We start from the raw sequence: 27132 nt of genomic DNA, 5'->3' as shown, positions 1-27132 counted from the left end.
TGAGCGAGGTCAGGGATCAAACCCACAAGCTCACGGTTCCTAGTCAGATTCGTTTCTAATGCACCACGACAGGAACTCCATTAGTCGGATTCTTAACCCGCTGTGCCACAAAGGGAACTTTGTACATTCTTCTTTTTTTTTTTTTTCCCCATACTATCATGTTCTAATTTAAGAGACTGGACAGAGTTCCCTGTGCTATAAGGAGCTTGCGGTTTGGTGGGTCTCATATCCCACTGAGCATGTGTTAGTGAGAAAGCAGGGGGAAAACAAGAAAAAGCCACCACCCAACGTTTCCCGTGAGACTTGGGGGTGGGGGGTGAGGTGATGATTCTTGACCCCAGGGAGGCCCCAGCTCTGCTGTTGGCCCAGCTTACAGGGTGATCTCGGGTGTGTTTCTGGCCCCTCTGGGCCTCCATTTCCTCCTCCCTTGCAAGGGCTGGTCCACTTAGCTGAGCTGTGCAAAACGTCTGAAAGGGAGATTTCGATTTCACACGCTCCTAATTTACAAACAGGCTGAAGAGGCTCACAATTTGCCTGACACCCGGGTTTCCTTTCAGGGAAGGCACTTGCTCAGGAAGCAAATAACGCCTCACGTGGCGCTCTCAGGATGAGGCAAGGACTCAATCAGCCCCATTTGAGACAGAGACAGAGGCTCAGAGAGGTGCAGGGAGAGGCCCGGGGTCACACAGCCCCTAAACAGCAGAGTGAGGGTTTGAACCCAGGCCCTTCAGACACTTGAGCCCCCGTTCTCTCTGAAGACAGGTTCCTAACCCTGAGTCTTTCAGTGTGAGAAACAGACGTCTATGAAGATAAGCCCCCAAACCTCCAAGGTTGTCCACAAAAAGGGATCACACGGCTCAACTGCTGTATCACGCACACTTGAAGATTTCTCTTCCAGTAACACCGCGACTTGCAAGCGACTTACAGGTCATGCAAGGGCCCAAGCTTCCTTCCTTTCATGGGTGGGAGGAGGGAGAAGGGGAAATTCAGTGCGAGGCAACCTGGGGGAGGAGGCTGGCTGGTGCCAGGGGCTGTGGGAGGGTCTAACGACAGGAACTCTGCACCTGCAGAAGGTGCTTGACTGGCTGCAAAGCACCCGGGCAAGGGGCCGGGGGTGGAGGCTGGTAGGAAGTTCGGGCTGGAGCGCAGGGCGGGTGTCCCAGGAGGGGACGAGGGCATGGATACCAGTGTCTGCCCTCCTTGTTGGGCCAGGCCAGGGGGCCGGTGACTCCCTGCATCTGTTCCTCTCTGTCCTTTTGTTTTCTTTGTGTCGATTTACCTGTTAATTCTCTCCCCCACCCCCACCCCCACATCTCTACCTCTCTCTCTACTATCTCTTTTATTTTTATTTTTAAGGGCCACACCCACGGCATATGGAAGTTCCCAGGCCAGGGGTCAAATCGGAGCTGCAGCTGTTGGCCTACGCCACAGCCACAGCAACGTGGGATCCGAGCTGAGTCTGCAACCGACACCCCAGCTCAAGGCAATGCTGGATCCTTAACCCACTGAGCGAAGCCAGGGATCGAACCCACAACCTCATGGATACTAGTCCAGTTCGTTACATCTGAGCCACAGCGGGAACTCCTTCTGTCTCTTTACCAGGCCAGCCACCAGAAGTGACAAACCCAGCTGGGTCTGGCCTGAGGCATCCCCCTGGCTCAGGGCCTCATCAGGCTGGTGCCAAACTCACACATCCATCTGGTCATCAACACATATTTATTCAGGGCCTGAAACATGCCAGGCTTGGGCTGGGCTGAACCGGTGAGCGAGTGAAGCTGTCAAAGGGCCCACCTGCTCTATAGTAGCTGATGCCAGAAGAAAGGCCCATGCTCTGTCTACCCTGCCCAGCCCCCCTGTGCTGGCTCAAGCCCTCAGCTAGGCAGAGTCCTGGACCGCTTGCCCTCCACCCCAGGGAGTCAGGAGATCAGAGGTCAGGACACCTTCAGCACAGTCAGAGTAGGGCCTGGGGGCATCTGCTGGAGGTATCCTACCTGCTGAGTAAGTGGTACCCTTTGAAATGCAGTGTCCCCAAAGCTCAGAGGGCTGGCAGCCCCCTTAGGGGTAGGGGGCCCTGGTGAGAGGGGCTGAGACCAGGGGCAGGCTGGATGGGAGGACCAGACCCCCTCCCCCACCACGAAGAAACCTCCATTCCCAGGCTGAGGGAATGACGGCCTGCTGAGTGTCCACCCCCCCAACCAGGTACAGGCAGCCAAGGGGTGGAATTGGGGGAGGGCAGTGACAAGGGGAAGGAAGGAAGGGGAGTGGCGGTGGGGGGGTGCTCCTTCAAGAGGCCAGTGACGGATTTCCTTATTTGGGCTCAGGCCCTTCCTGAGACCAGAAGGTGACAGGGCGCTTTGCTCTGAAGGCCGGGGGTGGTTGTTGGTCTGTGCTGGCAGGAGTCTCAGGATTATAGGAACTTTAGCCTCCTGCCATCATGGATGTGTGAACGCTCTGACCCATAGGCGTATCTGGACAGGACCTCTGAGGCTGCATCCAACCTGGATCCCATCGCCTTGCTCCCCAGTCACGATGTGCAGGGCCCCAAAGGAGGCAGGGAGGCTGCCAGCCCCTGAGGTCACACAGGGAATCAGAACCGAGTCCAGCACATGGGGCCTGCCCGGCCCGGCCACACAGCAGCCCCCTATTCCTGAGACACGATGGGGGCCTGGTCGTTGCGGGCAGTCCCAGAGGATGAGGTCATGGTGCTCCAGCTTGGGAGGTAGAGGACCACAAACCAGCAGAAGATGAAGACACCTGCCAGGGAGAAGAGGGCCTCAGTGAGCCGGGGCTGCCAGCCACACAGAGGAGAAACAGCTCCACCGCAGCTCAGGAAGGAATAGAAAAAAACAGGCCAAAAAGATGAAACCTACTCCTGAAAAAGAAGCAAACAGATATTTTGGGAATGCAAACGCGAGTCCTTGAAGTAAAGTCTATACACACATCTGTCACTTAAAAGAAAGAGAATTTTCAGACCTACAAAAAAAACACCACTGCGCCTCTTACAAAGGATTATGCCAGGATGCGCTTCAGCAAGAAGAAGAGGGAAGGTGTGCAAAGTATAATAAGGACAGACACGGAAAGAAAAGCAAAATAGCTTGTGTGTCTTTAAAAGGAGTTCACAACCCAAACCCTACACGGCAATAAAAATACTGAGAAGAGTTCAAGGGCAGGTGAAGTGGACCAGGCTCTGTTTGAGAGGAAGAGAGGAATTCCAAATAACTCTGTTGAAAAAACTCAGTGCAGTAAAATGTTCAGACTTAATTCTCAGGGTAACCTCAGAAAGCATAATGACACAATCCCCAACTTCAAAGGGCATCTTTCCCCAGGCCTTAACCCCTGGGACTTTTCAGATGTGGACGCATGATTCTTCATCAGGGGACAGTGTCTGATGGCCTAATAATCATGACTTCTGTTGTTGTTTACCCAGATCCCATCTCTGGAGGGCCTGCTGTGTCACACACACACATTATCTCAGTCACTTATCATGACATTGGGTGAGAATTATCCGAGCTGCACGATGACTGGCTCAGAGGAGCGGAGAGATGCTCTGGGGTGGTGAATGGAGGTGGGATTTGAACCCAGGTCTGCTCGTCCCCCGTGCTGCCAACCATGAAGTCATGTCTCCTGAGCCACTGGGAGCCAGCTGTGTTCTTGTGGGCTTGCACCTGCTGGATCTAGGACCCCTGGACTCCTAGTGCCTCCTCCGAACAGGACAGGACTGGGAGTCAAGGTGCACCCTCTTCATTGCTCTCTCCGCTTTTTCCCTCACACTCAGGCTGTGATGCCTCTTTAAGTTGTATCTATGAAATGGGACTGTGAGGAGCAAAGAGGACAGGAACAGGCAGGGAAACCGTGTCCCACTTGCACCCTGGGCAGCTGTCCCTTTGCTGGGTGTCAGAGGAAGGACCATGTGGGGGCAGGGAGCAGACCTATCAATTATTTCCTTCCCCAACCACTTCCTCCCCACCTCCACAGCTCCTTAGACTCTGTTCCTGTCACGGGGTCACCACATCACATGACCCTGCCCTCCTGGTCACAGCTGATTGGACACCTGACCCAAGATGGCCCAGTCAGATCCTTGACTCTCCTAGGAAGGTGGAAGAGACTGAATCAGGCTGTGGTCCCTGGGCTTGGAAGGGCACATAGGCATAAGGTGGCCACTACTGGGCAGCCAGTCAGGGGTCATGGGTAGGAATGGGCCAGGAGAAAGAAGAATGAAGACACTTCCACCAAGAGAAGGTGAGAGACTACCTGAAACGCCAAAAGAAAAGATGGAGAATGTACCTGCTTCATTCTTAGTGGCTTTCCCTGACCCTGGTACCCACTCCCAGGAGCTTAGCTGGGCTTCCTGCTCTGGACTCCTGGGGGGGAGCCCTGGATATTTAAAATCAGCATCCTTGATTTGAGCTAGCCCGAGGAGACTTCTGTTTCTTGCCACCCACCACCTTCCTGAAAGCACCCCAACACCCCCTGGTGCAGCCGAGGCAGCCCATCACCTCCCCGGCCCAGGAGCCTCACCTTGCAGAGAGGTGAACAGTGCAAAGATATAGATGGTGGACACGCCGAGGGGCGTGAAGATGGCCAGCCCCCACGTCACGCCCACCAGGCTAGAGAGGCCCAGGATGGTGAGCACCCTCTTCCAGTTCGTCCTGCGCTCCTTGCCCGCCACGCCACTGGGCAGAGTGAAGATCTTCCAGGCCACCAGGGCCAGGACCACGGCGCTGACGAGGAAGATGAAGAGGAAATAGCCATGGACGGTGACGTAGAGGGCGGTCTCCTTACGGAACCAGCACCTGGAGGACATGGATGGCCATGGAGACTGGAAGAAGTACCATGAGGGCAAGCCCGGGGCAGGCTCCTGCCATCTCCCCTCCCATCCCACCCACCCACCCACCGCTCTCTTGGGGGAAGTGCTGCCACGAGGCTCCAGGCAGCTGTCTCTTTAGACCAATGAGGGCAAAAGCGCCATTTTCATCCCAAAGACAGATTTCATTTGTCCCACGTTATGTTGTAAAAAAACTGAATTAATGGAGTTCCCATCATGGCACAGTGGTTAACAAATCCAACTAGGACCCATGAGGTTGCGGGTTCGATCCCTGGCCTCTCTCAGTGGGTTAAGGATCTGGCGTTGCCGTGAGCTGCAGTGTGGGTCACAGACACAGCTCATATCCTGCGTTGCTGTGGCTCTGGCATAGGCCTGTGCCTACAGCTCTGATTAGACCCCTAGCCTAGGAACCTCCATATGTCGTGGGAGCGGCTCAAGAAAAGGCAAAAAGACCAAAAAAAAAAAAAAAAAAAAAAAAACAAAACTGAATTAATGACCACACTTTTAAAAGTGGAACGTTTGGGCGTTCCTGTTATGGCTCCATGGATCAGAACCTGACTAGGACCCGTGAGGATGCAGGTTTGATCCCTGACTTCACTCAATGAGTTAAAGGATCTGGCCCTACCGTGAGCTGTGGTGTAGGTTGCCGACACGGCTTGGATCCAGCGTTGCTGTGGCTGTGGTGTAGGCTGGCAGTTGCAGCTCTGATTCAACCCCTAGCCTGGGAACTGCCATATGCCATGGATGGGGCCACTTTTTAAAAAAAAAAAAAGGCAAAAAGATAAAATAAAATAAATAAAAGTGGAAGGTTTGGCATAAATACATAAATACTCAGAGTTTTGCTTCTCATAAAGTCATACACACCTGGCAGTTCCGTGTACACCCTCCTGAGAGACAGAGATCAGCTGCCCTTAGGCTGGCATGGGATTGCTGGTCTGCTGCTGTCCCCATCCAGACCTCTGCACACGCTCATGTTACCTGCCCAGCCCCTGGGGCCCCTACATTTGGGGTCCTGGGGACAGGACCAAGGGCCCACTAGATCTTCTTAGCACACAGCCATGGGCTTCAGGTGGGCGCCCTGGGACAAGCTCAGCTCAGCCCCCGCTGTCCCCTGCACTGCAGGAGTGAAAGACCCCAAAGAGCTTGTGGATTGGCCCCCCCATTGCATAGATGAGGAGACTGAGGCTCAGAGAGAGGATGAGCTTGCCCAAGGTCAGACAGCAACTCAGAGGCAGAGTCTGCGTAGAGCCAGAATTGCTGCAAAATATAGGGCAGGTTGTGCCCTGCGCAAGGGCCCCTGGCTGGGGGGCAGGCGGGGCCTGAAATTCAGCTCGCTCTCTGTGCATCAGGCTGCGTATCTGGCATGATAGGTCAGAGGAATGGGGGGATGCCTTTTAAAATTTGCCCAAGGATGCCATATGGGCTGGGGGTGACGCAGGCTGGAGCAAGGCCTCCTGCCTCCTGGTCCAGTTCTCTCTCCTTCTCAGCTCCTCTCTCTGGGCCTCAGTTTCCCCCTCCAGGCCACGAGCTAGCTGGATCTGAGGATCCTGAGCCTTGACCTACTCATCTGTCTTCCCAGGATTCCCTTCCAGCCCCAGTTTGTGCCCCCAGGGCCCTGGTATCCCCCAGGCTCCCACAGCCACCACTCACAGCTCCAGCACAATGATGTTCTCCTTGTTGCGGATGGCATAGGGGCCATAGCTGTTGGCACTGCCAGTGCCGATGACGATTAGGGCAGGCAGACCTGGGGGCGAGAGAGGGAGGAGGTTTGGCATGGCGTCCTTGGCACATCTTCCTCCAAATCCCCCTCCAGCTGCTGAGCCCCCAGCCCCTGAGCCTATCAGAGAGGGGGGCTGCCCCTCCGCTACAGGCTGGTGCCCTTCCTGCCCCTTCAGAGCCACATACCCCAGCCCACGAGGCTCAGCTTCAGGAAGTAGTGCCCGAAGTAGGTGTTGAAGACCTTGATGATGAGCAGGTAGAGGTGGAAGGCTTCCAGGGCCATCCAGGTGAAGGCACAGAGCAAGAAGTAGTGGAAGATGGCCCCCCGGACCCAACAGGTGGCATCGGACCCCATCAAGCCATGCCCCACGTTGATGAAGAAGGCCAGATTCAGGAGAAACAAGCTGATGCTCAGGGCCACGTGGATCTTGGGGGCATCTTCAGACTTGAACCTCTGCCAAGAGAACCTGAGGCAAGAAGGGCCAGTAAGAGGCTGCAAGGGGCACCCAGGCCTTTCCATCCAACCTCCTCTGTTCCACCCCTGCTGGAAGCCAGAGTGTGAGCACCCTCGGGTTCAAGTCAGGAGCCCTTTCACGACCCGCTGAGCCCTGGGGGTTCTGGACCCTGCTGGCTTCATCCCTAGATTCAGGGCTATAGCCAAACAGCAGAACTTGCAATTGACTGAATGCATTCTGCCTCTCCACACCTCCCAGACTTTGTCTATGCTCTTCCCTCTGCTCGCAATGCTTGTCCCTGCTCCACCTTCAAAATCCCCCTGGGTGTTCCCTCTGGGAAGGCTGTCTCTGAATGCACTCATCCCCGAGCTTATTTGGAAGTTTCCCAGCAGTGGGGCGGGACTTCCATCCTCTGGTTATTGCCATCTCTCCCCAGGCTGTGCCCTCGGGCTGAGCCCAAGGAGCAGGAGGAGGCCCTGGAGGCATTGGTCCAGTGGACAGGGCACCAAAGCACGAGGCCTAGAACATGAGGGGTGAGGGGAGGGGGAGACTCAGAGAGGGACAGGGACTCAGAGTCACAGAGCAGGGCAGGGGCTCCAGGCTCCCAGCCCAGGGCTTTTTCCCAGGACTCACTTCCCTCTGCGGAGTTTCCACTGTGGATTCCTAGCAAATCAGTTTCCGGAGGACCCTTCCTGGAGAGGTGGGAGCTCAGGGCTGCCTCGGGGTGGGGTGGGAGAGAGGAGGGATGATGTCCCCCTCACCTGAGAGGCCAGGCCTCACTCTTGGGAGCAGGTGACAATTCCTCCTGGCACCCCCACTCTCGGCTTGTTAGGGATGGAGGCGGGGCTTGGGGGATGGGGGCAGGGGGGGCACCACGCACACTCACGGTTGGGTCTGAGACGGGGTGGTGGGGCTGGTGGGGGCTGCAGCCCAGGGCCAAATGGCACCAGCATGTGGAGGAGGGGGGATGGGCCCGGACTGGGAGCGAGCCATGACCAGGGCCCCGGAGGGCCTCGGCCCAGGCTGCAGCAGCCTCTGCTGTTTCTGGAGCAGCCACCTTCCTTCTGCAGGAGCAGCCCCAGGTGTCCCTGAGGGGACCACTTCCTCACTCTCAGCTGTGAAGTCTGGGGTCAGGGGTTGGCCCATGGCTTAGCTCAGACCCACAAACAGGCACGTGACCTGACCTGGCCAATCAGTGTCATCCATCCGTTAACCACAGCGGCCAGTTCAGTCATGGGCACGTGGTCTAAGGCCGGTAAAACTTGACTTTGGTATACATGTGATAAAAGTGCGCACACACACACACACACAAAGGCTCAGCCTCCCGAGTGTGTGACCTCTGCAGGGCCCTGCACTCAGAAGGCCCTATGCTTGTTTTAATGCTCTGTTGTCATCATCTTGAAATTCTTAATAATTTGTGAACACAGGGCCATATATCTTCATTGTGGACTAGGCCCTACAAATGACTTAGCCAGTCCTGTGTGTATGGACGCACGTAGACACACACACACACACACACACACACACACAAAATGAATGCATGTGAAAAATGGTGAAAGTTGTATTCTTGTTAGTAGCACTGTAGCAATGTCAATTTCCTAATTTTAGATTGTGCTACAGTTGTAGAAAGATGTCACTGAGAAAGCTGGATGAAGGAACCATGGGACACTAGGTACTATTTTTGCAACTTCCTATTAGTCTATAATTGTTTCAAAATAGTTTTTTTTTAAGAGATTTCATTTCTGGGGTTTATCTTAGCATGTTAGCTGTCCAGGCAGCTAAGAAGCTATGAAGCAAGCCTGGGGCTCCCCAAGGCCCCTGAGTGTGGAGAAATTAACTGATGTGATGGACAAAGGAGAAAGCGAAGTTGGGAGAAGCAGAGGATACCAAGCCCTGGGGACAGCTTTTGAGCCCCTGGATCCAACCACACCTGACGTGAGATCATCTTGGGTTTTTCCATTACAAGAACCGCCCATTCCTGACTATGTTTAAGCCCGTTTGAGCTGAGTTTCTATCACTTGCAGCTGAAATAGCCCAGACACCGTTCAACCTCCAATCCCATTCCGTGGATGACCAAACTCAGGTTTGGAGACAGTATCCGTATAATGCTGTACAACTCACACTATCCTGCTGGTTTCTTCCCTGCTCCGATGCCACCCTTGAGGGCAAGAGAGAGATGTGGGGTGGGGATGAGAGTGACTGACCTCAGGAGAGCATAGAGGACAATGGAAAAGGCCAAGAAGATCATGGAGGTACCACAGCCAGCCTGGGAGATGCGCGTGAGGGCCCTTACGGTGACCTTGTCCAAGATCGGCTTCTGTGGGTGATGCCCGCAGTGAGGACCCCATCCGTTGGAGGCCAGGTCTGCATTCCCCAAAGGCACCGACCCCTGCCAAGCAGCAGAACCGCCCCTCCCGGGCCCCAAGCCAGTGGCCTTGACCCCAGGGGCATTGCCGGGATCGGGGCAGGGGGGCTGTTACCAGCAGCAGGGCGAAGAAGGTCAGGTGGTCACAGCGGCAGACGGTCCTGTTGGCGCCGAGGTTTGTGGAGCAGCCCTTGGATGACCAGTCTCCTGAGGACCCTGGGAGGAGGGGAGCGGAGTGGAGGGCAGGGAAAGGGAGGTGGGGGGAAAGAAAGCGGGAGGGTCCTGCAGGTGGAGTCCTGTCCCTGAGGAGCCCCACTCCCCCGCCCCCGCCCCCATCTTACCCAGGAAGGTCCTCTCGGTCCTACCTTTGTTCACATCCCAGAACACACAGCTGAGGGTCATGTTCTAAAAGCAGAGATGGGGCGTCAGGGGCGAGGCAGGGGGCATTGGGAGAGGGGAGGGAGAGCCGAGCGGGGACCGGGAGGGGACAGCATGTCTCCGCACACACATGCCCCGGGGAGACGCGGGGCTCAGCCTGTGGTCACACAGCAACGGGACGCATGTGATGCGTCCTGGGTCAGCGTGTGGGGGTGTCGGGGAAGGGTCACATGGCTGAGGGCACGTGACTTGAGGGGAGCGTCCTGTGGGAGGATGTGCAAAGCATGTGCGTGCATGTGAGTTTGCCAGGTCCCCTGCGCACCTCTGTGAGCGCAGGGAAGGTGGTCCCTGGGGGGCACGTGTCCCTGGGCACAATTGGGTGTCTGGTCCTAAAGGCCTCCCCCGGAGTGGAGGTGGGAAGGAGGGGGTGCAGAGCCCCTGCGTGTCTGTCCACATGCCCGGGGTGCCCACCCCGCTGTCTGCCCCCAGGAAGTGCCAGGCCTGGGCGAGGAACTCACGGGAGGCTGGTGCTGGTGGGAGAAGGTGATCTCTAAAGGCTCGGCCAGCTGGGTGACAGGGATGCGACCCAAACTCAGGCCCACCAGGCGGTTGTTCAACACGCTGCTGCCGTCAGCCGTGCTGAGCTGGGGGCCCTGGGGAGGGACAGGGGAAGGGTGTCAGAGGCCAGGCTGCACAACCCTGGAGAGGCTTCCTGGGAGCCTCTAGGGTTTGTGGCCCTTGCCTTGGGGCCAAGTCTGGGGCCAGAGGGTAAGAGGTTGTGGGCGACTTTCCTCCTGCTACTCCCCATAGTCCCCTGCTTGGGCTGGACCAGGGAGGGTCTGACAGTGGCCACAAAGCCACGTGCCTGGTGGCGCTCCACTGTTGGCCCCTTAACTGGAGGAGCGCAGGGTTGGAAAGAAGATCAGCCGGGAGAGAGGGGGCAATGGGTGCCTACAGGTAGGTGAGCACCTGCACACACCAGCACTCAGGGAAGCACATGTCCCCATGTGAGTGGACACACACCTCTGGGGACACACCTGGTACACATTTGCAAGGGGAAATATCACAGGGTCACACCAGCACACACATGAGCACATGTGTACCAGGCATAAGAAAGGAGAGGCACGTTTGCGCACGCGCAAGGACACACGGGGGACATAACTCACTTGGGATACGCATACAAGTCCAAAGGCATTGATGGTGGGGGGAGGTCCAAACAGAGGAACGTGTATAACCAGCATGAGCCTGCGGTTCGCAGACCCTAGACCCCGGGGTGTGGGATGACTGCGGGCTGCCGCAGGGACATTGTCCAGAGGCTTATCATCTCCTCCCTCCCCATCAGGTCCCACAGTGACGATCCCGGAGAGGGCAAGCATGGTCTGGTGAACTGAGCTTCAAACCTCTGAGCCACCCTGAGTCCCCATCAGGCCTCTCCTCACCTTGAAGAGAGTCCCTGGACCAATGTCCAAGATGGTTATGGCCAAGCGGACGGTCGGCTTGCTGCCCTGCAGGGATTCAAAAAGGCTCCTGGGCAGCCGGACCCGGTCGGGGTGCTGGTGCTCGTCCTCCGTCACCTGCCTTGGAATCTGCAACCACAGACCCAGCCGCTCTCGTCTTTCCCCAAGGATCCCAGCCCCCGACACAGGTCCTGCCACTCCCCCAGTTGGGAGGGGAAACCAAGGCAGGCCAGGTGGAGGGGCAGCACCCGAGGACACGAGCTCTGAGAGGCAGGACACCGCGGGGCAGGCGCAGTCTAAGCTCTGCTCTGTCCAGGCTGTTAGCCCCTGGCTAAGTCACAGCCCTGGTGGAGACCCGGTTTGCCCATATGTCGAATGGAGCCAGCGAGGTGCCGCGTGACCACCTGCCAGGTCGAAAGTGGGCTGTGAGAGGACAACACCCAGACAAGCTCGGTTTGCAAGGATGGAGGTCAGTTGTGACGTGCTTAGTGCCAGGGTCCTGACCCCCACTGTGCTCATGTAGGGCTGTGGTGATGGTGCCTGGCTTCTCACTCAGGAATAGATAGAAAGCATGAGGCCAACAGGAAGGGAGACAGTGAAGGCAGAGAGAGAACAGAGACAAAAGTTCACACTGAATGTGACGTCCACCCCACCCGACAACAACAGATTTTGTAAAAGCTGAGAATGGTCAAAATATTAAATTTTACTGGCATTTACCAACCATATTTTGGTCATTCTCTGACCTCACTGCGCCCCTGGGGCTTCAGCCTGGTCCCATCTAGTTCTGCCTCAAAAGCATCCTGATAACTCAGAATGTGGGTGATACTACCCCCATTTTACAGATGGGGAAACCGAGGCTTGGAGGAGTTAGGTAATTTTGCCCAAGATCACCAGAGCTGGTAAGGGACAGAGCCGGGATTGGAATCCAGACCAGTGTTAACCCAAAGTCTACCTGTGAGCCCTTTGCAGCCCCTCTGAGCATGGCTTTACCTGGTTTCTAACGTGTCCCCTGAGTGCACGTGCTCGTGGGAACTCCAGACTTTGGAGGAGCCTTTGAGCTCATTGTACAGATGAGGACTCGGGGCACAGAGAGGGGAGGGGAGTTTCCCGGAAGATACCTAGTCAGGTGGCGCGAGGCGCAGGACTAGAATCCAAGCTACAGAGTCTCAATTATTCAGTGATCTTCCGAATGTCTCACCCTGCTACGAGGATGCTTTCATCCGGTGAACCCACTAGCACCCATGAGCCAGGGGGCAGTGAACTACCAAATGGACAGGGGCAATGGGCACCAAGCACAGACCCTGACTCTCTCTGCAAAGGGTGCCTGAGGAAAGAAGGGTCAGAGCCGGCCCGTAGGGATGGGGACCCTTCACCTGAGAGGCGGCCAGGGAGAAGTGCAGGTCTTTCGAGATGTTGGTGCTGATGTTCAGAACAAGAGCTTTCAAAAAAGACATGTTCACCGTATCCTTTGGACTTGTCTCCACCAGATGGACCTCATAGCTCAGCCAGTATCTATAAAAGGGGCCGGGATGAGGGGAAGACAAGGTCTTGCAGGCTGAGTCACCCTCACCTGGTCCCCAGCCTGATTGACAGGAAGCGAGGCCATGGGCAGTGATCATCAGGCTCTCAGTGCATGAGGGGTGACCCAGAATATCAAAGGAAAGACCCTGGGTTCAGTGCAGGAGAAGAGGGCTGGCAGGGGGGCGACCGATGCTGGTTCTGAGGGATTCCAGCCAGCAGCCTTCAGAGTATTTCATGGGTTTATCTTTTTTTGTAACAAAATACATACACTGTAAAATTCGCCGCTTCAAAGTGTGCAATTCAGTGGCATTAAATATATCCCCAATGGGGGTAACCATCCTTGCCATCAAGTTCCAGAACATCTGCATCACCCCAAAAGGAAATCCTGAACCCATTAAGCAGTTACCCTTCCCCCAGCCCCTGGCAACCACTAATGTATGGTTTTGTCCATTCTGGATATTTCATATAAATGGCAATACATAACATCTGGTCTTCTGTGTCTGGCTTCTTTCACTAAGCATATTTTCCAGCTTTATCTACATTGTAGCATGAATAAGTATTTCATCCCTTTTTATTTTTAATTTAAATTTTTTTATTTTTTTGCTTTTTTAGGGCCACACCCTTAGCATATGGAAATTTCCAGGCTAGGGGCTGAGCCGGAGCTGTAGCTGCCAGCCTACGCCACAGCCATAGCAACGCCAGATCTGAGCCACGTCTGCGACCTACACCACAGCTCACGGCAGCGCTCCTTAACCCACTGAGCGAGGCCAGGGATTGCACCCGTGTCCTCATGGTTACCAGTCAGATTCATTTCTCTGCACCACAACAGGAACTTCTCATCCCTTTCTATAGATGACTAATATTCCTTTGTATGCATGTAGCACCGTTTGTTTACACATTTATCCATTGATGAGCATTTGGGTTGTTTCCACTTTTTGGATATTCTGAATAGAGGCAATTTTTCACATAGAAGCTTTTGTTTGGAAACTTTTTTTCAGTTCTTTTGGGTGGATACCCGGGAGTAGAATTGCTGGCTCATACAGTAATTCTGTGTTCAACTTCTTGAAGAAAAACTGTTCAGCCGTTTCCACAGCAGCTGTCCCATTTTATATTCCCACCAGTGCAGGAGGGCTTTCATTTCTCTAGATCCTTGCCAACTCTTGAGAGTTTTCACTTCGTTCTGTTTTGTTTGCAATTATAACCATCCTAGTGGGTGTGAAGTGGTATCTCATTGTGGTTTTAATTTGCACTTCTCCAGAGACTAATGATGTTAAGCATCTTTTCATGTGCTTGTTGGTCTGTGCAAATCTTCTTTGGAGAAATTCTTCTGCGTATGCTACACTCTGGGACGATCATTGTGTGGTGTGAAGACTGAATCACATTTATTGCATGTGAACTGAATACTGGGAATTCAGCCTCAGACGAAGCTGAAGGGGAACTGACTTATGGAAACGGAGCTGGTGTTAGAAACACACAGAATACAAATTTAATCGACATTTATTTTACTGTACTTCCTTTACCATCCACTGAAGAGTTTGAGGGAGGCAAGTCCCTTAGCCCACCCCATCCCTGCCTTGGTGCTCTCCGTGGTACTGAAACCTCTCCATAGCCAGCCCCTTTTCCTAAGCCTGGGGTCCTGAGATGTGCTGCTCACCCTTCAAAAGCAATTTCAAGCAGGTGAGGGCTAAGGCAGCAATGGCAGAGAAGGGGACCAGGAGCAGATAAAGCCAGATGCAGGCTGTTAGAAAGGCATAGATGTGCAGGATGAGAAAAAAAGGGAAACTATTTTTGAACAGTCACATTTACCAAGGAAAAAAACTCCAAGGAAACCATAGAAAACATAGTGTACAATATAAAGAGTAAACCATGCAAATATGTGCAAATGAGTTTGGATGGATCAGGCCATTAGAACATCCAGTCAGAAACAGTGGGATGAGGTTATCCAGATCCACTGATTGAGTTACACCAATTGATACTAGCTTTTCTATATCTTTAAAAAAATCTAAACAAAGAAAGAGGAGAAGATTTGAATGGTCATTTCTCCAAAGAAAATATATAAATGGTTACTAAACACATGAAAATATGCTCAAATCGTTAGCCTTCTGTGAAATGCTAACGATGACATTAAAACTGAATAGGTAGAAAGGGGGCAGGGCACAACCCTTCAAAGAATGACATGGTCCATGAGGATATGAGAAAACTGGTTAGAACAAACTAGGTCCAAGAAGGTGGGCTGTTTGACCTCCAGTGGACCTTGAGCTTCCTTAACACATTAGGATGCGGAATGACACGCCCACAGGCCTGGGCCAATGACAAAATGCCAAAGTGGGGGTGGCCCAATTCCTGGCAACTCTCACCCTTTCTTGGAAATAACTGGAATAATCCTCCCTCTCATTTGCCTATGAAATTGCCCAGCCCATAAAAACTCACCACCACCCCCATATGTGGGAGACTCTTGCCTCTTGCCTTCTGAGATGGTCCATACTCTGCCTGTGGAGTGTGTTTCTTCCATGGCTGCTCTCTTGCCTTTTGAGACAGCCAACACTTTGCCCATCTCTCAATAAATCTACTTCTGACCTATCACCTTGCCTCTTGCTGAATTTCTTCTGCCCCCAAAACATAAAGAACCTGAACTTCAGTGAGTCCTGGGACCAGGGGTGTGATTTTAAATAAAAAAACAGTAGCCCAATCTGGGCTTTGGCCGGGCTTGAGCCTTGGCCCATAGGTTTGAGTCCCAATCTGAGATGTACAGTTTCAAAACCACAATAAAATACCTCCCACACTCCATGGAATGGCTATAATCAAAATTACTGACAATATTCAAAAGTGTATTGAAACCACAGCCCTTTTACACTGCTGATGGGAAAGGAAATAATATAGCCACTTTGAGAGAGTTAGGCATTTTTTTTTTTAATTGAGCTAAACAATATACGCTGTATACCTCAGCAATTCCATTCCCAGGTATATACTCCAAAAGAATGAAAATATTTGTCTACAAAGACTCGAAGTCAAATGTTCATGGCAGTATTCATGATAACCTCAAACTGGAAACAGCCCAAATGTTTATCAACTAGTGAATGAATAAACATGAAGTATTTCCATACAATGGAATATTACTCAATGAGTAAAAAGGAGCTATTGATACATGCTAAAATATAGGTGTAACCCTAAAATATGACAAGTGAAGAAAATCTGAGTCCCAAGACATCATATTGTACGGTTCTCATATGTAAAATGCTCATAAAAGGCAATTCTTTAGAGTAGGAAGCAGATCAGTGGTTGATTCAATTGCAGGGTAAGGGAGCAGAGATGGGCTGCAAACAGGTACAAGGGTATTTTGGGGGTGACGGAAGTGTTCTAAAATGATTGTAGGAGTTCCCATTGTGGCTCAGCAGTAACGAACCCAGCTAATAACCATGAGGATGTAGGTTCAATCCCATGAGGATCCGGCATTGCTGTGAGCTGTGGTGTAGGGTGTGGATGAGGCTCAAATCCTGTGTTGTTATGGTTGTAGCCAGCAGCTAGAGCTCTGATTCGATCCTGAGCCTGGGAACCTCCATATGCTGCAGGTGTGGCCCCTAAAAAAAAAAAAAAAAAAAGGTTGCGACACCGGTTCCACACACTACATGAAAACACCAAATTATATCTATACACCAATGTATAGGCATATAAATTGTACCTTAATAAAACGATCAAAATTAATAAAAGCAATTAAGATACCACTATGTATTTTCCAGAATGGCTAACATTTAAAAGATTGATGACCTTAAGTATCATGAGGATGTGGGATGGCTCGAAATCTTACACATTGCTGGTGGGCATGTAAGGCAATACACCCACACAGAAAACTATATATCAGTGCTTGTTTACAATTCCTCTTGTGCAAAAATGTCCACAGTAGCTTTATTCATAGTAGCACCTTCTATGGACTGTATGTTTGTGTTCCCCTCCCTCCATTCTCAACCTGAATTCTTATGTTGAAATCCTAACCCCCACGGGATGGGATTAGGAAGTAGGGACTCTGGGAGGTAATTCGTTTATGAGGGTAGAACCTTCGCAAATAGGATTAGTAGCCATGTGAAGAGACCCCAGTGTTCTGTCTTTTCTCTCTTTCTGCCATGGGAGGATACAGGAAGCTTGAGTCAGAGACAGAAGAGAGGGTTCTCACCAGAACCCAACCCTGATCTTGGACTTCCGGACTAAAGAACTATGTGGTTTTTTTAATTTAATTTTTTTAAGCCACACCCACGGCATATGGAAGTTCCCAGGCCACACCTACACCACAGCTGTAGCAATGCCGGATCTTTAGGCCACCGAGCGAGGCCGGGGATCGAAGCCCCACCTCAGCAGTAACCCAGGCCGCTGCAGCTACAACTCCAAATCCTTAACCTGCTGCACCACGGCAGGAACTCCAAATTTCTGGGCTTCTAGGCCCCACAGTCTATGGTACTCTGTTATAGCAGCGAAAAGGATGAAGACAGCCTCAAACAAGAAAGAGAAATACTCAACAACAGTAGAGAATATAGGAGTTCCCTTCGTGGCTCAGTAGTTAATGAACCCAACTAGGATCCATGAGGATGCAGGTTCGATCCCTGGCCTCACTCAGTGGGTTAAGGATCCAGCGTTGCCATGAGCTGTGGTATAGGTTGCAGACACGGCTCGGATCCCACATTGCTGTGGCTGTGGTGTAGGCCAGCACCTGTAGCTCTGATTTGACCTCTAGTACCCTGGGAATGTTCATATGCCATGAGTGGCACCCTAAAAAGCAGAAAAAAAAAAGTAGAGAAGGTAACCAATAGTGGTACTCTGCCATTGGAATATTATATGGCAACAATGAGGACAAACTATTGCTACATTAAAAAATCCACATGAACCAAAAAATAGATGAATCTCTGGTATGTTGACGAGGGAAAGAAGCAAGACACAAAAGAGTACATACTGCATGATTCTATTTATAAGAAGTTTGAGTGCAGGTAAAACCAATGCTTGTTTAGAAGTTAGGATAATGGTTACCATGATGGATGTTATTGTCTGGGAAGGAGCATAAGGGACCCTTCTGTGAGGCTAGAAAAGTTTTATGGTGTAGTGTGGGTGGTGGATAAAGGATGCGTATATAAACACAAACAACCCCACCAAACAACAAGCCAAAGACTTAAAAGGGCATTTCATAAAGAGGATATCAAAATGTCCAATAAGGATATGAAAGATGTTCAACTTCAATGGTCATCAGGAAAAAAAGAATTAAAATCACTAAAGTGCTACATTACAAATCTGCCCAAATGGCTGAAATGAAAAAACAGACACTAACAAGTGTTGACAAGGATGTGAAGCAGCTAGAACTATCGTACACTGATCTTGAGAGTGCAATTTGATTTAAGAACTTTGACAAACTATTTGGAAGTTTATTTATTTTTTTTCTTTTGGTCTTTTTAGGGCTGTACCCATGGCATATGGTGATTCCTAGGCTAGGGGTTGAACTGGAGATGCAGTTGCCAGCCACAGCCATGCCAGATCTGAGCTGTGTGTGTGAACTACACCGCAGATTGTGGCCATGCCAGATCCTTTTACCCACTGAGCAAGGCCAGGGGTTGAACCCGCATCCCCATGGATACTAGTTGGATCCTCCATTCGCTGAGCCACAACAGGAACTCTGGCAGTTTCTATTAAAGCTAATCACATGCCGTCCCTATGACCCACCAATTTCACTCCTAGGAATATACTTTACAGAAATACATCAATGTATTCATCAAAATACACAAATGAGAATATTCATAGCAACACTCTTTGTAGAAGCCAGAAACTGGAGACCACCCAAAATCCACCAACATAGTAGAATGGATACAGGAATTATGTGTTGTATTTATATCTATATATCTAAAGAAATACACCTAAGTGAAAATAATGATAATCTCTTGATAGTAAAAAAAGGAATTTTCTATAGCTACTTTCTAAATATTTTATGAAGACTATAAATTACTTTTTTTTTTCTTTTTAGGGCTGCTCCCACGGCATATGGAGGTTCCCAGGCTAGGGATCTCATCGGAGCTACAGCTGCCGGCCTACACCATAGCCACAGCAACACAGGATCTGAGCCACGTCTGCGACCTACACCACAGCTCACAGCAATGCCAGACCCTTAACCCACTAAGCGAGGCCAGGGATAGAACCTGCAACCTCAGTGTTCCTAGTTGGATTCATTTCCACTGCACCACGACAGGAACTCCTAAATTACTTTTATAATCAGAGGTCATTAAAATAAAGAACACTCAACTGTATTGAGCTCCTACTCTTTGCGAATCCCTCTTGCATGCATTTTTCCCTTTAATCTCAACAGAAGGAAAGTATAAGAGAGCGATCAAGAGCAAAAACTTTGGAATAGTAGTAAAACAACAATGCTGGTGAGATCGTGATAAGCTAATATGCCTGAATTACATATTAAATCCTTGCAGTAATTCTACAAGTCATGTGTTATTTCAGCCCCATTTTCCAGATGAGGAAACTGAAAGCTAATCTGTCCAAAGTCCACTTCCACTTGTGAGCCCCGGCAGTCTGACCCTGGTCAGTATCCCTGAACACCTCCCCTGCTGCCTTCTAGACCTAGGAGGTTTGATTTTGCTACTCACCAGCTGTGTAACTATGGGCAAGTTATTTAACCTATGGGGGCCTTAATTTTCTTCTCTGGAAAATGGGTTGATAAGAGAACCCATCTCATAGGATTGTGAAGATAAAGGAAATACCTTGGTTAAGTGATAGAGCTGGGAACGGAGTCCACCTTCTGATCTCAGCGCCTCTACTTTTTCCAAGAGGCTTAAGGCCCCATGAGGCAGCACAAAGAGGAGCCTCCTGAACAGCTGCTTGGAGCTCAGAAGCTCATGAAGCAGCTGCAGGACGGGATGGGCGCGTCTTCAGGCCATGAAATGCTCACTCAGTCAGATTGCCGTCCTAACACCAAGGCTGAGACGCGACCTTTTCATTGATTTTTTCCAACACATATGTACTGAGTGCATATGAGCCTGTCCTGAGTCTCCAGAAGGTAACTTTGATTGGAAGGGAGAGGAGGGGAGAAAGGCAGAGACGTTTTTGGAGGTGACTCTTGGAGAGGCTGTATTCTAAACACTTTCCTCTCCCTTCATCTAACACCACTTGGTCTCTTGGTCTTTCCAGTCTCTTGAATCTCATTGATTCCACATCACATGCTGTCTCTGACCCACCTCTCTCAACCAGGTGCACAGTGCCAATTGGTGTCTTGGTGGTGGTGGTGCTCGTGATGATGGTTCAGCCCTCACTCTTACCCAGACCACCGCAGCTGTATCCTACCTGTCACGTCTCTGTCGCTCATCCCCACCCTCGCATCCTTTCCTGCAGCCTGCGAAACATTTCTAAAATGCGAAGTTGACTCTGCTCTCTCTCAACTTAAAATATATCATTGCCCGGAGTTCCCTTCATGGCGCAGTGGCAACGAGGAACCATGAGGTTGCAGGATCGATTCCTGGCCTCGCTCAGTGGGTTAAGGATCTGGTGATGCCCTGAGCTGTGGTGTAGGCCAAGGACACGGCTCGGATCTGGCGTTGCAGTGGCTGTGGTGTAGGCCAGTGGCTACAGCTCTGATCAGACCCCTAGCCTGGGAACTTCCATATGCCGTGGGTGCAGCCCTAAAAAGACAAAAGATATATATAAATATATCTCATTGCCCTGATCCCTCCTACCTTGGTAGAGCTCACACGACCCTTCACACTGCGGTCCCTGCTGGTATTTCCAGCCTGATTCCCTGCCCACCCCACCTTCCCAGCTGCTACCCTCTCCAGCATTTTACTCTTTCACAGTAAAGAAAGCATGGTAGTTCTCCCCCAGTACTCCCCAAAGTTCTTCTGCTTATACTCCCTGGCATTGCTTGAGTCCAACTGGAAAACTCCTACGCAGCCTTCAAAGCCCTTTCATGGGTGGCCTCCTCTGGGAAGCTTTGGCAGATTTCCCTCCTTTGAGCTAACCCAGTGCCTTGTCCATCTTCTGTATGCTCGTGCTCTAGAGTCATTTGGGCCCAAGTCTGTCCCTCCAGAACTCCCAGTGACAGGGAAAGGGGCTAATTCACCTCTATATCCCCAGGATCACACGGTCTTGCTGGGTGGGTCAGGAGGAATGCAGGTGTCAAGCAAGGTGGAAGGGCGAGATGAGAGCAGCATTTTCTGGGGCCATGTGGGTTGGTAGCTCCATCCTTTCCTGACAGCCTCCCGACCCCACCCCTGCCGGAGCTGCAGGTTCCTGCTCCACCTCAGAGGGCCCTTTACCTCTGCAAGTTTCCCAGATTGCAGGATTCGTTCCCCGACTGTGTACACTTTGCGAAGCACTTAGCCGTGTCTTCAAGGCCGAAGTTATCGTACTGGTTGGCATGGTCGAGCCCCTCGCAGACTTTTCTTGGCTGCTCAGTTACAGCCAGGACATTTCTCTTACCTAAGGGAGGGGTGAAGAGTATGAATGGACTGCATGGGGAAAGGCCACAAAGGCAGGGGGGTGGAGGAAGGAGCTTGGGTTCCAGAGTCCAGTGGTGTGGGCTAGAACCCCAGCTCCATCCATCCACATTAACTGTGTGAACTTGAGCTGGACTCAAGGTCAAAGGAGATACTACCTCCCATCTCACAGGGCCAGGTAAGGTGTGTACAGAAGGCTTGGCAAATGGCTCTGTAGATAACAGGTCTCATGTTAGTGCAAGTACTCTTTACCTCCTCCTCCAGGGAGGCTGCCTGGCTTTTTGCTGTTGTTCCACATCCGACTTTCCAAAGCCCTTGCAACTATGGTTCGTGGTACAGCTCTTAGACGTAGTGTGTTTTGGGTTTGCCTCCTCCCATATGTCCAGCACAACCCTGATGGGTACCTCCTGGGATAGATCTAGAATATAGCAAAATGAGGCTCCCTGAAGCATAGCAACTGAGCAAGGCCACCAGGTGGTTGAAGGCTCCAGGATTTGCTTTCCTAGTTCAGTTCCTTTTCACCTGGTATAGGAGCTTTGGGCCACTACGAGCTGTGTGACCTCAGGTAAGTTACTTAAACTCTCTGATACTCAATCTCATCAGCCAAATGGGGAGAATAATGCCTTCCTTGCAAGCCATGAGGAGAATCAGAGATCATGTACATTAAGGACATAGATCATTGGAGGTGTTCAAAGAGTCAGTATTTTTTTTTTTCCTGCTGTTTAGATCTGCACCTTTGGCATTTGGAGGTTCCCAGTCTAGGGGTCGAATCAGAGCTGTAGCTGCCAGCCGACGCAGCAACGCGGGATCCAAGCCGCATTTGTGACCTACACCACAGCTCACGGCAATGCCAGATCCTTAACCCACTGGTGAGGCCGGGGATCAAACCCGCGTCCTCATGGATACTAGTCAGATTCATTTCTGCTGTGCTACAACGGGAACTCTGAGTCAGTATTACTTATTCCAGAAGGTGAGAATTGCACTGCAAGATTATATATATGTATGTGTTTCCACTGGATGGAAAGATGTGTCTACATATTTACCGGTTAACAAAAGTAACACATACACAGAGATTTTAAAAAATTGAATTGTACACAAGACATAAAATGAGAAGTAAAATTCCCTGCAGCTCCCAGCTCACACACCAGAGTTCACCACACATAAAAAATAGCTTTTTGCACAACTTTTCAGGAAAAGTCTATGCATATGTAAGTCTTTTTATGAAAATCACTTCAAATTTTACACGAAGAGGATCCCTTAGCAATATATCTTGAAGAGTTTTCAGTACATATGGACCAATTTCCTTCTTTATGTATTTGCATATTATTCCAGTGTATGTGTGTAGCAATACTTTTTCAATTGGTTCCCTTTGGTGGGTGTTTAGGGGGAGGTTGTTTGGTTTACTTTTTTTTTTTTGGCCTCACCTGTGGCATGTAGAAGTTGGCCGGCCAGGGATCGAACCCAGTGACCACTGCCAGGTCCTGAACCCACTGAGCCACAGGGGAACTCCTATTTGGAATAATGCTGCTTCTATCTTTGTCCGCTCACATTAAGAATTCATTGAAGGGAGTTCCCATCGTGGCACAGTGGTTGACGAATCCGACTAGGAACCATGCGGTTGTGAGTTCAATCCCTGGCCTTGCTCAGTGGGTTAAGGATCCAGCGTTGCCGTGAGCTGTGGTGTAGGTCGCAGATGCAGCTCGGATCCCGCGTTGCTGTGGCTCTGGCGTAGGCCGGTGGCTGCAACTCCGATTCAACCCCTAGCCTGGGAACCTCCATGTGCCGTGGGAGTGGCCCAAGAAATGACAAAAAGACAAAAAAAGAAAAAGACTTTCATTGGAAACATTCCCATCCTCGTAATTTCTGGATCAAACTGTATGAGTTTTAAAAAACCTTATTTTGAAATTATCAAATTTCCTTCTTTAAAGGGCTACGCTCATTTACACTGGCACCCAAAGTGGGCAAGAGTGGTATTTACCTCATGTTCCTCATCCCAGACTTTACCAAACTTTCAAATTTGTGCTAGTCTGAGGGATAAAGCCGAATATCAATCTAACTTAAGATGGAGTTTGAGCATCTATGTGTATGTCTATTTCCATGAACTGCTTTGTCGAATCCTGTGCTGGGGGGAGGGGTGTGGATCTCAACACTCTTTCCTTTCCGACTGAGCCCCAGGAACTGTGCGTGAGCTGGGCAGGGAAACATCTACTTTTCATGTTGTTACACTGTTCTCCAGTGTTTGATTTTTAAATTTTTTTAGTTATTTATTTATTTTTGCTTTTTAGGGCTGCACCCGTGGCATATGGAAGTTTCCAGGCGAGGGGCTGAATCGAAGCTGCAGCTGCCAGTCTACACCACAGCCACAGCAATGCGGGATCCGAGCCATGTTCATGACCTACACCACAGCTCATGGCAATGCTCTATCCTTAACCCACTGAGCAAGGCCAGGGAACGAACCTGCCTCCTCATGGATCCTAGTCAGGTTCGTTAATCGCTGAGCCACGAAGAGAACTCCTAAGTGTTTGATTTCAAAACAAAAAAACAAAAAACAGGACTTCTTGTCATGGCACAGGGGAAATGAATCCGACTAGAAACCATGAGGTTGCATGTTCGATCCCTGGCCTTGCCCTATGGGTTAAGGATCTGGCTTTGCCGTGAGCTATGGTGTAGGTCACAGACGCGGCTCATATCTGGCGTTGCTGTGGCTGTGGTGTAGACCAGCAGCTGTAGCCCGGATGGGACCCCCAGCCTGGGAACATCCGTATGCCGCGGGAGCAGCCCTAAAAAGCAAATAATAATAATAATAATAATAATAAAATAGGTACAATATTACTTTCACATTAAATAAAACTAGCTCGATTTTAAGACAAAAATTAAATACACCCTAAAGATAAGAGCAGACACAAGTTGAGTTAATGTAGGGTGAAAAAACTGGCATTTTCAAGTGGATTTTATAATAATTAGGTCTACATGTTAACAATGTTTGAAATAGCTTATCAGTAGGTGGTAAGTAGCTGTTAGATTCTATTCATGGCCGGTTGTTTAATGGGAAAAAGCGCACGATGGATGAGAATGTATAGCATATGATCCCTGTTTGCCTCTTAAACTAAAGAGGAAGAGAGAAGAGGGAAGAGGAGAGACAGAGAGAAAAAGAGAAAGAAGGAAGAGCAGAGAAGGGTGGGGGGACAGGAGGGGAGCAGACTGTCAGCTCCGGGGAGGAGGTGCCATTCTCACTGTAATCCCAGCCTTCTTTGCCTGAGGGGTTACCAGTGGGTACTGGGGGCAGGGGGCACTGTGGTGAGTGTTAACAACGCCACCTTCCAGCCCTGGCGAGGTTTCAGGGCTGCCAGGTTTGCGAGGTTCTTGGCAAACACCTGGTGCGGAGAAGATTGTGAAATATCTTTTCTGCAATTATTTTTGGAAGACATTAGAAGCAGCATTTAGCCCAGACAGGAGAGCGAGCCTGAACCTGGGGGCTGGGGGGTGGGGTTGCTGCCCTTTCGCCCCTGCAGACTGGGCCCCACACTTCTCCATCCCGCTCTGCCCTGAGGCTGCCCTCCAAGGCCCCCCTCAGTTTGGGTTCGCATGGGGGAACCAGAGGGCAGGGCTGGGGGTCAGAGGGCAGGGCAGCACTTGCTGGGGGTCAGAGGGCAGGGCAGCACTCGCCTCTCCCTGCGGGGCCCCCCCAAGAGGCCTGCTTCTCTCTTCTCACAGCCTCTTCTCCTCAACGCCAGCCCTCGCGTGTCCTTTGTAAAGTGTCCCTTTATTAAAGGGTGTATCTGCCTCCCGCCAGGCCCCCAACACATCCTGGATTCCTCTGAAGCTCCCCTGTCTCTCTGTAGAGGGCCCCATCACTGCTTCTGGAACGAATGAATGAATGAGCAAATGAATGCATGGCCACTGCCTATAAACATCCACAATGGAAGGAGCCTTAATTCTGGATATAAACCTCTCGGGGCTCCTCACACTGTTTCAACAGCCAAACAAGGGCACCCACGTCCCCATGGGTTAAACTCCATCACCAGGGGTGCCTTCAAGGCCCAACCAGAGAATTATGTTAGTGAGGGGCCCAGGGTCCTTATGAGACCAACTTAACTTATTAACTTATTGGTCATTAAGTTAATTAATCCAACAAAGCATCAGCGCCCCCAAACCCCCGCAAAACAGCACTGCCATTTTTTCCGCACTCTTTTGAGCCCTAGGTGGAAATGCGCCTTTCCTCAGATCTCCCAACATTTGAAGAGAAGAGGATTCTTTGAAGCCCAGAGAGGTTGATCCATATGCCCAAAGCCATGAACACATCCTGGTGGCGGGGGTGGGGTAGCGGGGGAGGCGTGCAGGCCACTCACTGAATCAAGAGGGAAACAGGAGGACAAGGCACAGAGATGGGCCACCTCCCTCTGCCCGAGACGGTCATGGCCAAGGGCACCATTTGGCCCAGTGGAGGGGAGCCGGTTGGGGGTTGGGCTAGCCGGGGAGAGAGGCCAGCAAGGCCAAGGCCTTGCAACCCCCACGCTGCCCCTGGAGAACCACCGTGTGGGCGTGTTCAAGGCTGAGTGAGAGTGAAGGGCAGGAAGAGTCTCGTTTCTAGCTCTGGTGACTGAGGACTGGGGGCGCAGGGGGGTCAATGCAGGGACAGGGAGGGGGAGCTGGCATGACATGGGAAGCAAGGGTGGGGGTTGGGGGAGGGCAGTGCAGGCCCTGCCTGGCCTCAGCCTCCAGAGGGTCCCAGCCCCCTTCCCTGGGAGCTCAGAGGCCAGGGTCCAGGGCTCACCCGTGTCCCAGGGCCGGGCCTATCAGGGAGCCACAGCCTGAGGCACGGGCAGGGGGAGCGCTCTCCAGGCCCCCATTTCCAGGGCGACGTGGGGAAGCAATGGGGTCCCGAGACTAGTGCTAACCAGACAGTGGCAGGACAGCAGGACTGACCCAGGGGTCAGAGCGGTGCTGTGGCCATCAGGGTGGGCGACTCAGAGGCCATGCATCAGACACCCCCACTCCCTGCCCCCCATCCCCGGGTCTCCCAGGCTGGGCAGAGTGGGCGAGGCACCAGCTGCTCACCTGAAGCCAAGTGCAGGAGGAGCAGGACCCCCAGGGCTCTGGGCATCTCCATCCTTGGCCAGCCTTGTCCACGGTGGCCAGAGTCCTGCAGCTGCGTGTTGTGTCCTCTGGATCCAGGCTCTGCTGAGCTGCCCCACCCTCGCCCCCACCCCCACCGCGTCACTGCTTCCTGTGGTCTCTTTCTCACCCTTCCTCCTCCGTGGTACCGTCAGTTGGGTTGTGAAAGGTGAGTGTGGGGAATGGCAGTGTCCCTGGCCTCCCTCCACCCCGTGACCACCTGTAGAGGGAGCCAGACTCAGCAGCAGCTGCTGAAGCCGCCGAGGGGTGCTGGTCCCAGGGCTTCGTCCGGGTGGGTGCTGTGGGGCTGGGGTCCAGCAGCCGCAGAGGCCCCCACACCAGGGCAGACCCAGGGGCGGGATGATGAGCCCAGGCTTTGGAGTCGGGCACACTCACCTCAGACCCTCCTCTCTTAAGCTGGGGGCCTCTCTGAGCCTCAGTTTCCTCCTCTGTAAAGCAGATACAGCAATGGGGCTGCTTCCTCCAGGGCCATATCAGTATTTAACGAGACCCGAAACCCACCAGGCACACAGCCTGGTTACAGAGATGAGGATGAGGGTGGGAGAAGCGTCCACACGCCCTCATTCATACCTATGGTTTGAACAGGCTCAAGCCGACACCTGCAGAGGGCCTGGGAGGAGAGGAGGAGCCAGGCCTGGACGCCCCGGGGCCACCCTTGACCCACCAGACTGAATAACAGGAGAGGCAGGATGGCGGGGGACAGGCATGTGGGCCCTGGGTGTTGGTCAGGCCCGGGCTGACGCCTGTTCTGACCACTTCCTGGCCGCAGGAGCCGGAGTGAGCTGCCCATTGCTACGAGTTTCTCAAGCGG

The 27132-nt window shown here is 51.8% G+C and overlaps 1 protein-coding gene across 1 annotated transcript; it reads right to left on the bottom strand.

Moving 5' to 3' along the window:
* Positions 1-1697: 1697 nt before the first annotated feature.
* ADGRG3 (adhesion G protein-coupled receptor G3) lies at positions 1698-26343 on the bottom strand. The gene is made up of 12 exons (XM_021093918.2): positions 26244-26343; positions 21006-21168; positions 12573-12711; positions 11182-11328; positions 10261-10395; positions 9730-9769; positions 9480-9580; positions 9204-9316; positions 6731-7011; positions 6476-6569; positions 4519-4793; positions 1698-2754 (listed from the first exon to the last, which is right to left on the bottom strand). Exons 1-12 carry the CDS (start codon positions 26293-26295, stop codon positions 2642-2644), a joined length of 1653 nt encoding a protein of 550 aa, XP_020949577.1. The 5' UTR covers positions 26296-26343; the 3' UTR covers positions 1698-2641.
* Positions 26344-27132: the final 789 nt, after the last annotated feature.

The sequence above is a fragment of the Sus scrofa genome, chromosome 6 (genome assembly GCF_054392235.1).
Source record: "Sus scrofa isolate SSC_HxYL_T2T_F1_AM1 chromosome 6, Sscrofa_HxYL_maternal_Yorkshire_Landrace_v2.0, whole genome shotgun sequence".
Lineage (NCBI taxonomy): Eukaryota > Metazoa > Chordata > Mammalia > Artiodactyla > Suidae > Sus > Sus scrofa.
Note: the sequence above shows the minus strand (reverse complement) of the source record. Positions and strands in the feature narration are given on the sequence as shown.